The following is a 16,076-nucleotide window of genomic DNA, read 5'->3' on the forward strand; positions in this document are numbered from 1 at the left end:
AATGTCAATGTCATAGCAGACGATGGACTGAGATGTGTTATCTGTGTACTCAGGCACAGAGTCCTCAGTCTCTCTCTCTCTTTCTCTCTGGCTCACACACAGACACACAGACACACAGACACACACACACACACACACACACACACACACACACACACACACACACACAAACAGCAAAAGAGGAATCACAAGCCTCTTCCCTATACATGCACATTTTCCATCATCTTGCCAAGATTCCAGCAAACAAACCCCTGTTTACTGACATGAAACAACACAAATGCCTTTTTTCAGACATTGAGGACATCCTTTTTTATTCATCAGCACAGGACAACCTGAATATTGCACTGGCAAAAAAGCATGATGTTTTAGTGAGGGGCTCAGAAAAGCAGTCATTATATTCCTCTCAGTGCAAAGATGCAGAAAGACACAGATAGAGAAAGAAGATAGGAGAGCTAGAGGCCTTTTGGGAATGTTAAACAATTCAGTAAATCAGGCATGGAGAACAGCATAGCAGGTCAAAATATCTGTTTGCATGCCTCAATGTCAGTTTCAAAGGGATTTGAACATCCACCTACTGACATTGAAGGGTTACAGTACAACTTAGTCCTTTATTTTATACTCACAATATTGTGATTGGCGAAACGCTCTATGGTTCCACCATCTGTTCGCCCTCTGATGAATATTAGTGAGATATGAAATGCATGCTAAAAGAGGTCAAAATATGTAAACCCTCGATTGCTAGTGATCATGTCCTTCATGTGAAACATTAACAAAGTTGTACATTACTTAGATAGAGTGACTTGCCTCATGTGACAGTCACTAAAATCTTTTCATGCATTAAAAACAACTTTGGGTTTGAGTCTGACAGCATGCCTTTTTTTTGGTTGATTACATAATTGATATAAAACATGGTGTCAGGCCCAGTAGGAAAAGATGTACCAAATGTCATGAGTGCTATCCATGGTGATCATACTGCATGCCCTGGAGCACACACAGGGACTTCCTCAGGAACACACCAGAGTTATCTCAGTTCTTGCCAGCGGGTAACTAGGTAGCTCCATATCTAGTTACCAGACTAACTCATCATCGTTATCAGCATTATCATTCATGCATATTAAACCTGTGATGTTTCTACAGACTGCTTAGTCTTTAAAACTCCTGCTTGCAAAACCATGGCAGTGTAATAAAGAGACAGATTATTGCTGAGTTCAGAGGGGTGGCAAACTTCAAATATACAGGTTTCAAATTGATTAACAAATGCCAAATAAATGAATCAGTCTACAAGTTGACAGGAGGAACGGCAACACAATTGACAGAACTCATCTACAGTTCGTAACTGGAAAAATATACCTTATTTACGGAACACAAAGTACCCTGTAAACTATTAAAAAAAAGCGAGTCAAGTAATTCAATCACTATCACATCACAGCTATAGAGGTGGGACATAACAGGTTTATTGCCAATTATCAGCTACAAAGGAGGTCTGACATTGAACACTTTGATATGTGAGTCTTCAAAGCTTTGCCAGGGCCAAATCATCTGTGCAGGTGCATCGATTTTAAACTGTAAAATGACCCATCAGTCAAGGAAAACAGACGGGGAAACCAAACATTCTCTGTATCAGATACAAACTGCATTACCAAAAGAGCACAAACTTTCTTGGCCTTCCTTATGTTAAATCGGTGCATTTATTTGCAAACTGAAGAAACTTATCATGACCAGTTTTTAATCCATAAATGCGTTGCCCCAGATTTTGGCTAATGCGATACAAGACAGTGTAAATATATTTTGCATACATTTTAATTGGATATTTGACATGTGTGGGGGTTTATGAAGTGAATTATAAACCAAAAATGCAGCTGCCAAACTAATCTTTGTCTCTCAACAATTTCATATCAACCCCCTGTAGATAGCAATTTGTGCAATGGGGCTGGAAATAAAACATTGATTATTACCCAATTCAAACAACGTTTAATTTGACTTTTGCAGCGCCCCCATCAGGTGAAATAGGCTTCAGGATTGTATGTCATTTTTTAAATGGTAAAATTGATTACAATATCTAGTGCGAACAAATCAATAACATCTCATCAGACAGTCATCATTTTTTGTACTTGTGCTATTAGTACAGCACATTTAGCATCTTCCTGGCTGGATCACTTCTGCTCCCCTCCTCTCTCAGGCAGGAGAGCCGCTGTAGGACTCCTACACAGGGCTCACTCCTCTAGCATCCGCCTCTGATCCCACCATATCCATGACGATTCGTGTCCGAGTTTACACAGTGGCGCACGTCCTGCTTACCAGTGCGTGGAGCCACAAGCGTGCATGGCTGCGAGAGATGTGCTGAGTGTAGGCTTCAGTGCATACTGCCCTGCTCCATGCATCCCGCTTCCAGCCCCGAGGCACAGCACGGGCACCGCGCGCCTCTCAGTGTATTATGCCACGCTTCTCGTTTTCGTCAGAGGCCCGAATGCGTTGGAGATCGACGCCTAAGCAACTGTCGGTGCAGGGATGCATTTATAGCACGGAAACCCCCTTTTGTGTGGAGAGAAGCGATAGTGAGAGAGGGGAGTACATTCAACACAGTGGACAGTCAGAGAGAGAGAGGGAGGGGACTGAATTCACCAGTTTCAGCACCATGGACAGAGTCACCAACTCTTTTCTCTTTGGAAGGAATGAGCAAACGGTGAATCTGTTCTGTTCCCTCAGCTGTCCCCTGGGACCCGCCAGGCAGTACTCACCAAAAGAACAAGATCTCTCTTTTTCGGTATCTGCCTCACGTGCAAGTCCACACCCATGCACGGAGGCACTTATGTCACTGATCAATATCACTATTTTACAATAAACACATAATAAATTAAGATACAACACAACGTAAGGCCCAGAAATAGACAATACGAGCTGTATTGGTCCCATTATTGTTTAATATGCGTTGAACTTTATGAAAGTTTGAGTTGGTCAACTTAAAAACCTACTGATTCATAAAGCTGAGAGCTCTCTCTGGCTTTAGCTCTGCTTAGATCCACTAGGAGCTGTCCAGTCCAGACTTCCTCTGGGAGCCCCCGAACAGCTCTGCTGGAGCAGCGGGGTTAAGTGCCTCGCTCAGGGACAGTTAGATGAGTTGGCTGACGGGTGTCTAAAGAGCGAACGGAGGGAGACAACCACACCTACATTTTCCACCTCGCCCCCGTGGAATTGAACCGCCAACTTTCCCGTCAGAGTCACCGCTTCTAAAACAGCCACACTGGGTGTAAAGAAACCAGGGAGACCCCCGTGTGAGCCCTTGACTAACTTGCAGTCTTGGTTCTCCTTTAAATTTTCTCCGTGGCTGGGTACTACATTTGCCACTACCATCAGCAACAGCGCTGCTTCTTGATGTTGTGGTCGGGAATACGCATGCGCCCGGCATTGGAATTACTGCACTGGGAAGAATAAGTTGGACCTCGTCTGTCTTCACCAAAAGAAAAAAAACACATAACATAAGTATGGCAGTGTTCAGAATAAGAAGAATGATGTGTTTTTGCGTCTGGTTGTTTCCCCTCGTAGTGGCCGTGGTGTGCGCCCAAAGGTAAGAGAAAGGGTCGGAGGATGCTCCACTCATTTTTACTAAGTGTGACTGTGTTACAGACGGCATGGAAAATACTTGGACACTTTCAGGTTCAAGAATGTCTCGTATTTACAATCTGTTGTGCACCCTTTCTCTCTTTTTTTCTTCCATAGTGCCGGTGTCAATGACCCTAGCAATATGTCTTTGGTTAAAGAAACCGTGGATAGACTCTTGAAAGGTTATGATATACGATTGAGGCCAGATTTCGGAGGTAAATGAACTCGTTATTATCACCAACTCTGTTCGAGTTTGCGCCTTGTCAGCCTGTGTAATAGTACAGTGTTTAAACGACTACTACGGTCACCGGTAACTCAATTCGATTTGCAAAATTCGCAAAGTAAAAGAGACATTTCTTATCGGCTCCAGTGGGTGCCACAGTCAGAGATATTTTATATGATACAGTCGAGGGGAAATGTGTCAAAACAACCCAGAGTGCCGACATAATGGAAGAACACCTGAGTGATGTGACTGAAGGATAAACGTGCACGATAAAACACACCAGCTCATTTATTTGAATGAAAAATGACTCGTGGCTGTCAACTCCCAGTATACGTCTGTTGGAATTTTATACAAAATAGTGTCCATTCTTGTTCACATCCACGGTCCAATTCAGGTGTTCACTGTGACGGGAATATGGAGCTAGATGATTTAATGTCAACAACTTTTAGGGGAATTGCCAGCACTTTCACCGCAGCTCAGCGCATCTAATCCCACCCGAAATGAACACTGTAAACTATTATCCGGCTGACAACAGCTAAACATTCACAACTGTTTATCTGTGTTTCTTTTAAAATGTGTCAATGAATCATAGAGGCTGCACCTGATGTACAGTATCTCTGTTGCTTGCCGTTGTTTTGATCTGCAGGTCCTCCGGTTGGAGTGGGGATGAATATAGACATAGCCAGCATAGACATGGTATCAGAAGTCAATATGGTAAGTAGGCCATTATCACCTCACCTTTAACAATGGGTGATCATTCTGGACTAATGATCCCCGCTTTGCATAAAACCTACCAGGGGAAATACCCTCCCAAACCACCGGGGAAACCCCTCTTATTGCACGTCATTACGCAAATGTGTCTTTTCCCCGATCACTTGCATCGACTTGTGGGTCTGAGAGCTCAAAGGCAATGATCGTTTTGTTTGAGGGTTGATGGCGTGAATTCCACGTCTCTGGGGTTTTGAAATTGATTGACATAGATAGACGCTTTGTTTTCGGACTCATAAGCTGACGGCTGCTTAATTTGCTCAGCAGGTACACAGTCAAGCATGACTAAGTTCACAAAATCAATGATTTGGGGGGTTATAAAAGTTCAATCCAATCACCTCTTTCATGCATTATGGGAATGTTAGAGCATTAGCACAAGTCTCAACACTGACATATATGTTGCTTCATGGGAATTGATTTAGATTGTCTGTTATAGCTGGTTTATAAGTGCCTTAACACTGGAAACATTGACAGTAGAACTTGTGAGCTGTGGTTATGAGAAGTGGAGATTAAGTTTTGCTTCATACAAGTGCACCTCCTAGTGATGAGATTCTAGAACTGCACCTCAGTTTACAGAGAAACTCAAGGATGCATTTTATCATCATGCAAGGTCAGTCTTGACACTCATGCAGTTGACAAGGTGAGCAACAATGGATATTTATGGTAATATGCATGAGATTTTGATAGGTCCATTGTGATCTGTCTTAAAAAAAAAATTTTTTTTTTTATTTTTTTAAGTTTTCATCTTCTTTGTACAGATGTACCCTGCTGTTGCGGTTGTTTTGGTGTTACTGGCTGTGATGTGAGTCATGTTGTAATGTCACGGAATGATTACACACAGGAATATTTTTGGCAGCAACACCCAAAGGCTGTTTCTCATGTTGTTATCATTGTGGTCCTGTAGACTATATGTTGATGTGTGATGAGAAAACAGATGATGCAGATGTCTATTTGCATGTATTTACACAGAAGACCTGCACAGGCATAGACACAACCATGTACACACACAAGTACACAAATACACAATGCAGGTTTACACAGCCCTCCGCAGTGGCCTTGGATTTTTAATTAAAGGCACATTTTCTCTGTGTAACCGATGCAAGAGCATGAAAGCTGACTTACGTTGTGTATTTGCATGTGTGTGTGTGTCTGTGTGTGAAAGAGTGCTTTCAAGTACAGTTTGTATATCGTAATTGTGGACCTGGGATGTATTTCCAGGAATCAGATACTAAAGTATTATGTAAAATGTTATTTCTATCTACATCTAATCATCTAAGGCATGAGAGCTATTTCATCTAATTTATACATAGGATTTCTCAGCAAAAAGGAAGGTAGTGATTTTTAAAAAACGTTAAATGACCACACAGTTGTGTTAGGATACAAATAAATGTTGAGAGAGTGAGAATGAGGAAAGATGACACAAGCAAAACTTTTAGCCATGCTGTTGCAAATATATGATATACAGTAATACTTCCTGTAATAAGTCCTATAACTGAGCCAACAGGATCACTCCAAAGTTTGTTGTGCTTTGTTTGTCTTCTCTGGGCTACAACTTTCAGAAGAAAAGTATATCCCAGCTTCATTACTCCTGCTCAGACATGGGTTTTTATCCATGCAAACCCTCACACATGGGCAAAAAAAAAAAAATCCCACTCTACATCCAAACATACAAAGCCAGTGCCGCACAGCTTCTTTGATCATCCTGTTCCTTTGTCAGGTTTGGACCACTAAACACCCTCTAATGTGAAAGGGGAGTCATTACCACCTGACCCATTGGAGTCTCATGAAAAGAAGAGGCCACATGTGTGCGTAATGGTTTCGGCATCTTTGATCTGCTCCCCTTCCTATAAATGTAACCACTTTTCAGGATAGCAGCTGGTGTAGAAGCACTTTCCTTTCTTCCATTTCCTCTCCCCATCTGGCTCTCTGTCTGCCACTTATTTTGGTGCGGGGATAGAGCCACCCTGTGTACTTTCTTTAGAGAACAGATAAGGAACAGGGTTGAGGATAATGGAGAGATGTCACTGAGGGATGTATCCAACAGTGTCCCATTAGCCATTATAGCAGACCGGGATACCCGTGCTTTGGTGTGTATTAACAATATATTCTTCTATCACCAACCACAGATTTCTGTTGAAGGCCTCACTTTAAAAGCAGAGACGTGAACGGGTGATGACATAGTGTATGTATTAGATTTTTCCAAAGGGGTATTAAAATAAGGAACTGCAAAGAGGTTTGTCTTAAAGCATCTGTTTTAGCACTTTGTTACTGATGTCACAGAGCAGAAACCCATTTGAAAACAATATAGGCCTGTAGCTCACTTTATATGAGTCACCAAACTAAGTATGCAAGCCTTCAGGCGTGAGTGGCCCAGAGGACATTAAGTCCTCTCCAGTATTGGTCACATAAGCAGTTCTGATGTCCAAATGCGGAATCTGGAATCAAGCATGTTGGAGGGCATTACCCCAAAACCTCATACTGCTTTTTCTTAGTTAAAGACAATCCTCTAAAAAAAAGGTAGCAACTAATGACTGTTTTGATGTTGTACATGTCACTTTGGCCCGGAGCCAGACATGGAATGAGGAGGCTGTGGCTGGTGTTCATTACATACCCATGAAAGGTCACTTGTTCCTGGGTGTCAGAGCCAAAGTCCCAAGCCCTCTAGGGTGAAAAAGGATAGGATATGATTGTGTAAGACCTAGGGGTCAAACTTTTCACCTCGGTGTATGTGACATAGAGAGAGATTGGGGAAAGATGGGGAGAGAGAGCTGACATTAACAAGTTACCATGTGGAGAGCCAGAAGCAGTGCTGGTGTTGGAGGGAAGGTCATGTACCTAGTGCTGCTGAGGGTTCATTCTGCATGACTCAGAGGTGGACATACAGAGAGGGACACACACTGAATACCAATGTCATGTTAGACATTCAACCCAAGGCAAGTTTCTTCGCAAGCCTTAATTCATGCACCGGTCAAAAGAAAGAATGGAAAATACGTACAGTAGAGGCATTGGTTGATTTATTTCCTTTTCATTTCTCCCAGCAATTCTCTTTTGTGCACTTTCCCCACTGCCATTTAGGTCTCAATGTTTGCTTTTGGTTGAGCTCCTGGGCACTTGAATCCTGAGCCAACAGTTTTCACAGGGGAAGAAATACTCCTATCTGAGGATGAACTAAAGTTCTTATCCTCCTCCAAAAGGCAGAAATACCATTATTGATGCACATAAAGGTCAAGAGGAGCTTATTGATTGTTGGAGAGGGACTGTGAAATTCAGAGCCCCCCACTTTAGTACCCAGTTATTTCCACCTCTCAGCAGAATATACCTGATGGGAAGTCTGCTATAAATGCATCAATACTGCACTGGAAACTAGGCCTATACTATATATTATACAAATGTGATACATTATAATGGATGTTGGCTGAAAGGCAAAGAGATTATTGCTTGCCATATGATAATAAAAGGAAATAAATATTGAGGAAGCACTTATGTGGTATTGCGTAATATCTCATCTGGACCTGAGAGCTTTAAAATGATATTAACTCTGCATCTGTAGTTGCGTCTAAATCATTTCACAGCCGCCTTCAATATTTTGTTGCTGATGCGAGCAGAACTGTAAATTGATGAGCAGTCAACATCAGCTAAAATAATAAGTCAATATAATTGAAATAGATTTTAATGGCATAGATTGAAGCATTTAATGTCCAGTATATAATGGTAATGGCAGGGGCAGTTCTAGAGGGGTGGCCTTGGGTAATAGAAAATGCCTGGACACCCTAGCTGCCTCTTTAGTTAAGTATCAAATGCTGTCAAATTTAACAATTTCATTTGGATAATTTTTTTATTAAATTAAAGTATTAAAAAAAATTAAATGATTCTAAATCTGTTATGGCCACATTTTAAACTAATTGACAGGGTCAGGTCCAGTGTGTAACATTTAGGAGGATCTATTGGCAGAAATGGAATATAATATTCAAAGTTCAAAGTGTATATATATACATTTTTGTTACCTTAGAATGAACCATTTTTATCTGCAGATGTCGCGGGTCACCTTCTATGGAGTCGGCCATGTTGAACCGACATGTTTCTAGCTTAGAATTGACACACCAAACACTGGATCTAGATGGGACATTTGCATTTTTGGCACATTTTGCGGCCACCGTAGGTTCTCCTTGGTGCTTGGAAGGGGAGGGTGAATTGGGGGAATCGTAATCTACAATTACACCACTAGATACCACTAAATTCTATACACTATACTTTTAAGTTCAGTTACAAAAGACATGTATTTGGAAAAAAAACATAATAATTCCAACGTCACCTTTATATATTTATATTCAATACATTCCAAGCAAATATTGATATATGTCATTGTTTCCAATTAAACCAGCATTTCTGCCACCCCTTAAAGTCTTTATGTCACCCTCTTGATACAGTGACACTATTCCAAAATGATACATGATTGATCACTGCAGTCTTTGTCAGAACTCAAATTATCTCCAAACTCCTGCTCCATGATGGTTGCATAGGAACTAATGAGAGTGTAGAGGCAATGTGTGAAGACTCACAGACTGAAACACATTCCAATTGTGGTGGAAAAAAAATAAAAATGAATGTGGTAAACGCAATTAAAATGTGCACATTTGTGAAGGCACACAAACTTTTTTGTCTTTAAAAAAAAACAAAAACTGTCAAACTATTAAAATTATCTCCACACTATATTTAAAACTCATAATAATTTAACAAGCAAATGGGGATTGGCCATAGTCCCCAGACATAATCCTGGGTGATAAAGTACTTAGTAGACAAGTAGAGTTTAAGATATTGTTGTAATATAGATTCAAAAAGCTTTAGTTGGTTATTGTGCAGCACAAAGAGAAACTGCCAACACAAATTAGCACAAGAAGGCTTTTTTACTTTGGAGAAGTGCAATGGTTAATCACACTAATCAAATTCTTGAGTTGGCTGTAAAGGGTAATTACAGTACCCAAAACTACTGCATTAAAAGTTTTAGTTGCTGAAGTCCTTTGGAGTGACTGTTGCAGTGTCCCCTTCTTATCCACAGTCTATATTAAGCCTGCTAGCATATAGGGCAGACACGGACATACATACACTTAGAATGTGAGGTTGTACGGTCTCTCTCTGTTTCTCATATACGTATAAACATTCATAAATCCTAATCCACTAGTCTCCAGTCATGTTTCCTCATAAAACGTAGGCACCAGGAAAGTAGCTGTTCGAATTATGTAATGGACAGAGCAGAGTCAAACTCAACCAGAGTTCAGCAAGGATTTAACTTGGGGCTGTAATGCAGACAGTCAGAGCAAATACGATGTATGAAGAAACCCCAGGCTTTAACGATAACAGTATTGATTTATTTTGGCTGCTTAGGATAGATGATACATAGGTTTGACTTAAAAGACAACCCAGACTCATCTCTGAGCTCCTGTTCCAAGACAATTTCATTAAATATTGGCTTGAATATGATTTGAAATACATTAAAGGATGCCAATAGACTTATGGTGCAGTGTACTAAATAAAGCACATCATTGCATATTCAATAACTGCATGTGGAAATTTAGGATGGTCTGGATCGAAGAAAACACTAGACAATTTAGACAGTAAAAACACAATCGTCATTCAAAAACACCTATTATGCGTAAGATCTGATGACTGGTTAACCATATCCTTCCTGTTGGGAGTGTCAACTTGATATCATTTCTGTACTGACTCTGCTGTCACTAGAATGTAAAACAGAGTTACACAAGAACAATCTGACAATCTCGGAGGCGGAGACTGGATGCAAGTAATTTCAGTCATTTAAATGTGCGATGAAGAAATTGAATTAATTACCCATGCAACACAAGGATGAATACTGATAACTTTTGCAATGAGTTGACAAAACCTTTAAACTTAAATGTCCAGTATGTAACACGTGGGAGGATCTATTGGCAAAAATGCAACATAATATTCATAACTATGTTTTCATTAGTGTATAACCTCCTGAAAATAAGATTTGTTATGTTTTTGTTACCTTAGAAGGAACTTTTAATATATACAGACAACCCGGATCACCTTCCATGGGGTCCACCATGTTGAACCGCCATGTATCTACAGTAGCCTAGAATTGGCAGAATCGGCCACCACAGTTTCTCCTTCTTGCTTGGAAGGAAAAGGTGAAGTGAGGGAGTTACAATCTGCAATAGGCTTCTAGATGCCACTGAATCCTACACAGTGTGATTTAAGGAGTTAAAGGAGTGATTGTGATTAATACACGTCCCTGACTTTATCCCCTGACAAAGTTAATACAGCAAATGTGTTAGCAAAGAGTTGCCCATAATTACACATCAAGCAGACATAAAGCAACATTAGCATTCATTTGGAGTCCTGTTTCTGGCCACCCAATGAATGTAAATCCAATGTTTATTGTTGCATATTTATCCAGTGGGTTAGGGGAGGTGGTATCCACTCGGTTTTTTAGAACTTCCTGCTCCTGCTGTCAACAACTTCATTCAGGAAGTACAGCTTGGTTACTGAGTAAACTGTAAAGGTGATCTGAATGGAAGCACACATTTGGACAATAAAGGACCTGAATTTCTGTTTTTATTGTAAATTAATCAAATGTGCCCAATGTAATTCACTCCCTTCAACTCTTCACTGTCCAATGCATAGATGCAGTAACTCCAGCTGACCTCGAGGTCAGTAGAACACATTGAGTATGATACCAAATATCTAACTAATGGTACATTATGTTCAGCATCATACCATTAGTATTGGTAGGGAACATTTATATTTTTTATTTTAGTCTATTTAAGTCCTTTATTTATTAGGCTTTGGTATGTGGCGCCCCGTGGGTGGCAACATTTTTTCAGCCCACATAATCTTTTTTGAACCCTTTCGTTGAGCTACGTCTTTTCCACTTGGCTTTCTCTTTCCCACCTGTAGAGCTTGGCAACAACCTGCTCCACTTATCAACTATTCCACAAAAAGCACAACAACAAGAAACATACACAGAGGCTATATACATTACATACAAATACAGAGAATACAGCAAGATTGTGCAGAGGAGAATCACAAGGGATGGTGGAGGGAGTGAAGGAGGAGTGGATGGATTGTGTGAGTAGAGTGCTGAAACCCCCCATGCTCCAACTTGCATTATTCATGCTGGTAGGTTAAGATACATATGTCTCCCTATAGACTTTTAGTAATCCATTTAGATTACACTCATGTGCCACTTGAATGCAGTAAAAGGACAGACATAAAGTGGGTTGTTTGTATACTTAAAATAGGATTTTTATGTCACCAGTGACAATACATAACAACTGGGTAGGTGTTTACTCATTAGCAGAACCAATTCACTTAATGCAAGCAATGATGAAGGTGGTGACTGTGTTGCTGTGATGATGATGATGATGATGATGATGATGATGATGGTGCTGATCATGATGGTAAAATAAGGAAGCAAATACGAAGCTTTTCCCCACTTCATATGGGAAAGAAGAAAACAAACTTATACTGTACACATTAGATCAATGTGTGCACCTGTCTCCATTACTGCAATTCTGTTCAGATTCAAGTTCAGGTAACACAAGTCATTGCTTTTAGTGTGGACATGGACTTGGCATTTTGTTGTTGGTACTTCAAAGCACTTATACAAATAAGAATGCTGTACAGGAATGTCCAGGAAGGATGTTTCAGCCTGTGATTCAGACTCATTTCAGTCATAGCCTTACCACATTTGTATTAATCCACAACTGAACATAGTCCCCAACAAATGCACTATTCTCTCCAGTTTCAGTGACATTGCTAATAACTACAGTGTCCCATTGGTAAAGGAAATAACTAAATTACGAAAAACTAAATAATATATCTGCAACCCTTTTACAGAAGATTTACTTCTCCAATAAAGGAACAAATGGGACATAAAATGATTATCAATAAGTTAATATTCACACTCTTTCTAATACAGTAAAGTTTACTACAGTGAAGTAGTACCAAAATAATTATCCTCACACAAATACAGTAAAATCAATATACAGAGATTACTAAATCATTTCAACACCAGATCATAGAGTTGGAAGCCAAATCTCTGGAGTTAATTGAGTATTTACTTGGTCGGTAGGTGGGCTAACAGTTGGAAACAAAGTCAATCAGATATGGCAAACAAGTCCAGACTACTGCAGGTGATAGGCAGTAAATCAAAAGCCAGGCAGATGGCCATATACAAACAGGTACAGACAGGGAAAACAGAATGAAGGCTGGAACAGTAAGGCCACATGACAACACAGACAATCTGGCACACGCTAAGACAGTCGCTGGTGAGCGGACGGCTGAGAAAACTCTAGAGCAACAGCTGGTGGGCAAGTGAGGAATGACATGTTCAAAAGAAGTCTGCATTCAGAACACTGGGAATAGTGAGAGGAACTAGAGGCAGAAGAGGGTGGAGAGGTAGACGGAGCAGCTGTCGACATGACAAGATTACCACAGGTTTTTGAGCAGTCCAAATCTCATAAGCTGTGTGTACAAAGATGTCTGGGTGAATGGTGACTGAAGTACTAGACCGCCATTATTTCTGTTCTCACTGCAGATATCTCTTTAGATCTAATCAGTAGTCTGTACAACAGGTTTCTCCAGGTACCCAAACTTTGGCTTTTTGAACACTTTTAAAATGTACTTTTCCTCCATGTTCCACCATAGTGTGCAGCCTACTTATATTTTTTTTTTTACTTTTTTTACTATATATTGTGCTTACCATTTGCTTTCTCCTCCAACCCTTTCTCTCCAAATCTTCATCTATCCATTTGTATTCATGCATAATCCTCTGGCATTTTTACCTAGTGCCACAAGCGGGTTTAAAATTATTGGTTATCCATTGTATTTTCATTCAACATACCTCATGTTACATCAGTTTCATATTTTTGCCTGACTGAGCCGTGCTTAATTTAGCTTCCATTGTTGTGTATTTCGGGTAGACACAGTGTAGAAAAACAATTATGGGGGAAAACAATTATATACCTGAAAATTCAGCTATTATAGGGCGTGTCCTCACGCCTTTTCTCAGTTCTGTTTTACAAAACAAGCTCTCTATAACATTTTGAGCTGACTCCATTAAGCCACATTAAGAACCCAGCAGTAATACGTTTTTATGTCTTGTTGTACAACACACATTTGGATATATTTTGAGCATAATCTGCAACATCTAACATTGATAAATGAAGTGACATACACCCATCACAGTATACACAAACACACACACACACACACACACACACACACATAAAACACCAGCGTCATAAAGATGTACTGCTTAGATCGTTATTAATGTTACAGACACTTGCTTATTGTACAATTAGTAACACAGCTCTAAATGTCAGGGGAAGGAAGGCGTGTAATCAATTCCCCCAGGTTAAACAAGCTCACTAGTTAGGCATCTGATTCACTGTTGCCCGTGACAGTGAATGATGAGGTGGATGTTTAGCCATCAGACAACAGCCCATTCCCTGCAGCTGTAGGTCTGTTAAACAGCGGCATCTTGTTTTCTTGTTGGTGGGCAGAGCGTAGGGAATTGACAGCATATTGCCATTGTGCCATTCACTCATTGCAGGGTAATAATTTCCACACCTGTCATATGTCAAGCTGATGTTGTTCTCTTCAGCTGCATTTGCTCATCCTCCTGTTTCTCTGTTACTCTCCAGTCTCTCTCTCTCAGATTTGTGTTCTCTTTGCCTGTTTGTTAATGACACAAGGCTGGGGCTCTGCTGCAGGGGGGATTAGACAGAGTTACAAATCAAAGTGGGTTAATCGGCTGGCCTACCATTTCAGGAGTCATCTCTCAGTTCACTGGCCCCACTTGCTTTTGCTCATACTCACCAGCTCAAGTTTTGGTTTGCTTCTTGTGGTGAAAACAATACCAGTCACACCTGCCGAAACTTCACAAGAACTTAATGAGCATTAGTGTGAACCAGCTACATGCATGGAGATGCCATAGTGATCTAAGGCTATGAGAAAATGCTAATATACAATAGTTGCAGTTATTCATACATAAAAGACCAAACTTGGGATAAACTATATTTTTTAAGTAATCACATTTAAAATTTTGGAGGCAGTGCTATTGCATACAAAGCCAATGATGGGATGAATAAACATGGTCTGCCATTCAAAGTCACGCAATGACTCACTTTCTGATTGAACACCTTTAATGTTCTTATTTCACAACATAATAATATAATTAAGACATTTTGTTGTGTTACAACAATGTCAGGTTTATTTTCATTTCCACTCTGCAGCCAAAATCTCTGATTTTACAGGAGTACAGTTCTGTTGCATATACAAACTTCCTGTGACTGTATGTCATATTCGCTGGAGCCCATTCGGTTGATTGGAAGCAGAAGCGTTCACATGCAAAATTAAATATTTAACACAGAATCCTCAAGCTGAACTCAGTATACTGAGTCATCAGTGTCACTGACCAAATCAGTAACTATAAGCAGCAGAGCTCCCCTCACTGGTGATTGAAAATGCTGTGTCAGCTCAGCTCTGATATACAGTACATGACTTACTGGATAAAAGCTTACCACAAAGAGCAGAACCAATCATGATTTGATAACTCTGTTGCAAATGGTTGCTGAGCCACTGAGTTTATAAAGAGTGCTTTTATAGGTAACCATCAGCTCAATATACTACTGAACTGACAGTCTGAGGCAGTGCTGCATTTCATGGCTTTAAGAAGAGGGATGCTAACAGTTTATTTAGGTAAACATACTTGCTTCAAGCTAAAAAAAAAAGTATGAGCAGACAATATACAGTGACAAATCTTTGAATTGAGCTTAAGGAATCAACAAACTGACTCCACCTCTAATTGTTACTAAACCACATACAAAAATGGAATAAAGCATTTCACTTTCAGACCATGTCAATTATTTGTAGGTGTAGGTATATCGATTTTGTTTATTTTCAACCTCCAAGTAATTGAATCACTATTGGTGAGTTTACAATGATCAGATGCATTGATGGGTTTTTTCATCAACACCAAAACAGACATTTAAACATTCTACCGCTCCTGCCTTGACGGTGTAAGCATCTGCTCTGTGTTGTGTTGTCGGGATAACACTCATCATTGTGTGGGACCTATTTTTAGATTGTTAATCAAGGTAACATGTTCAGACTGACACACTCAGTATGATATCCCATAAAGTGTGAGTAGAGTGAGATTGCTTCATTTCGGCTCATCCATCCGCAGTGACCTAACAGAGTTCAAAAACTTGTGTGTGTGTACGTGTGTGTGTGAGAGAGAGGGAGGGTGCATGCAGGTGTGTGTGTATTTGGTTTAGTATTTGTTGTTAAACAACAAAATAGTGTCTCAGCCCTATGGGTTCTAGCACAGGGGTGTAACACAGAGCTACTATCTGTATCTATATATATATGTGTGTGTTTATTTCACACAAAATCTGTGTTCCAAGTCTGTATTGGGATTTACTCCAAAAAGAGAGAACAT

At 40.1% G+C, this 16,076-nt stretch overlaps 1 protein-coding gene across 1 annotated transcript in view; it reads left to right on the forward strand.

The window, feature by feature from the left end:
- The first annotated feature begins 894 nt into the window (after positions 1-894).
- LOC127364292 (gamma-aminobutyric acid receptor subunit beta-2) overlaps positions 895-16,076 on the forward strand; it is a 63,036-nt gene continuing 47,854 nt past the window's right edge. The window contains exons 1-3 of the mRNA XM_051401706.1: positions 895-3,565; positions 3,718-3,815; positions 4,470-4,537. Coding sequence (XP_051257666.1) covers positions 3,483-3,565; positions 3,718-3,815; positions 4,470-4,537 — 249 coding nt within the window. The 5' untranslated portion in view covers positions 895-3,482. The remainder of the gene's footprint in view (positions 3,566-3,717; positions 3,816-4,469; positions 4,538-16,076) is intronic.

Source organism: Dicentrarchus labrax, unplaced genomic scaffold (assembly GCF_905237075.1).
Source record: "Dicentrarchus labrax unplaced genomic scaffold, dlabrax2021, whole genome shotgun sequence".
NCBI lineage: Eukaryota > Metazoa > Chordata > Actinopteri > Moronidae > Dicentrarchus > Dicentrarchus labrax.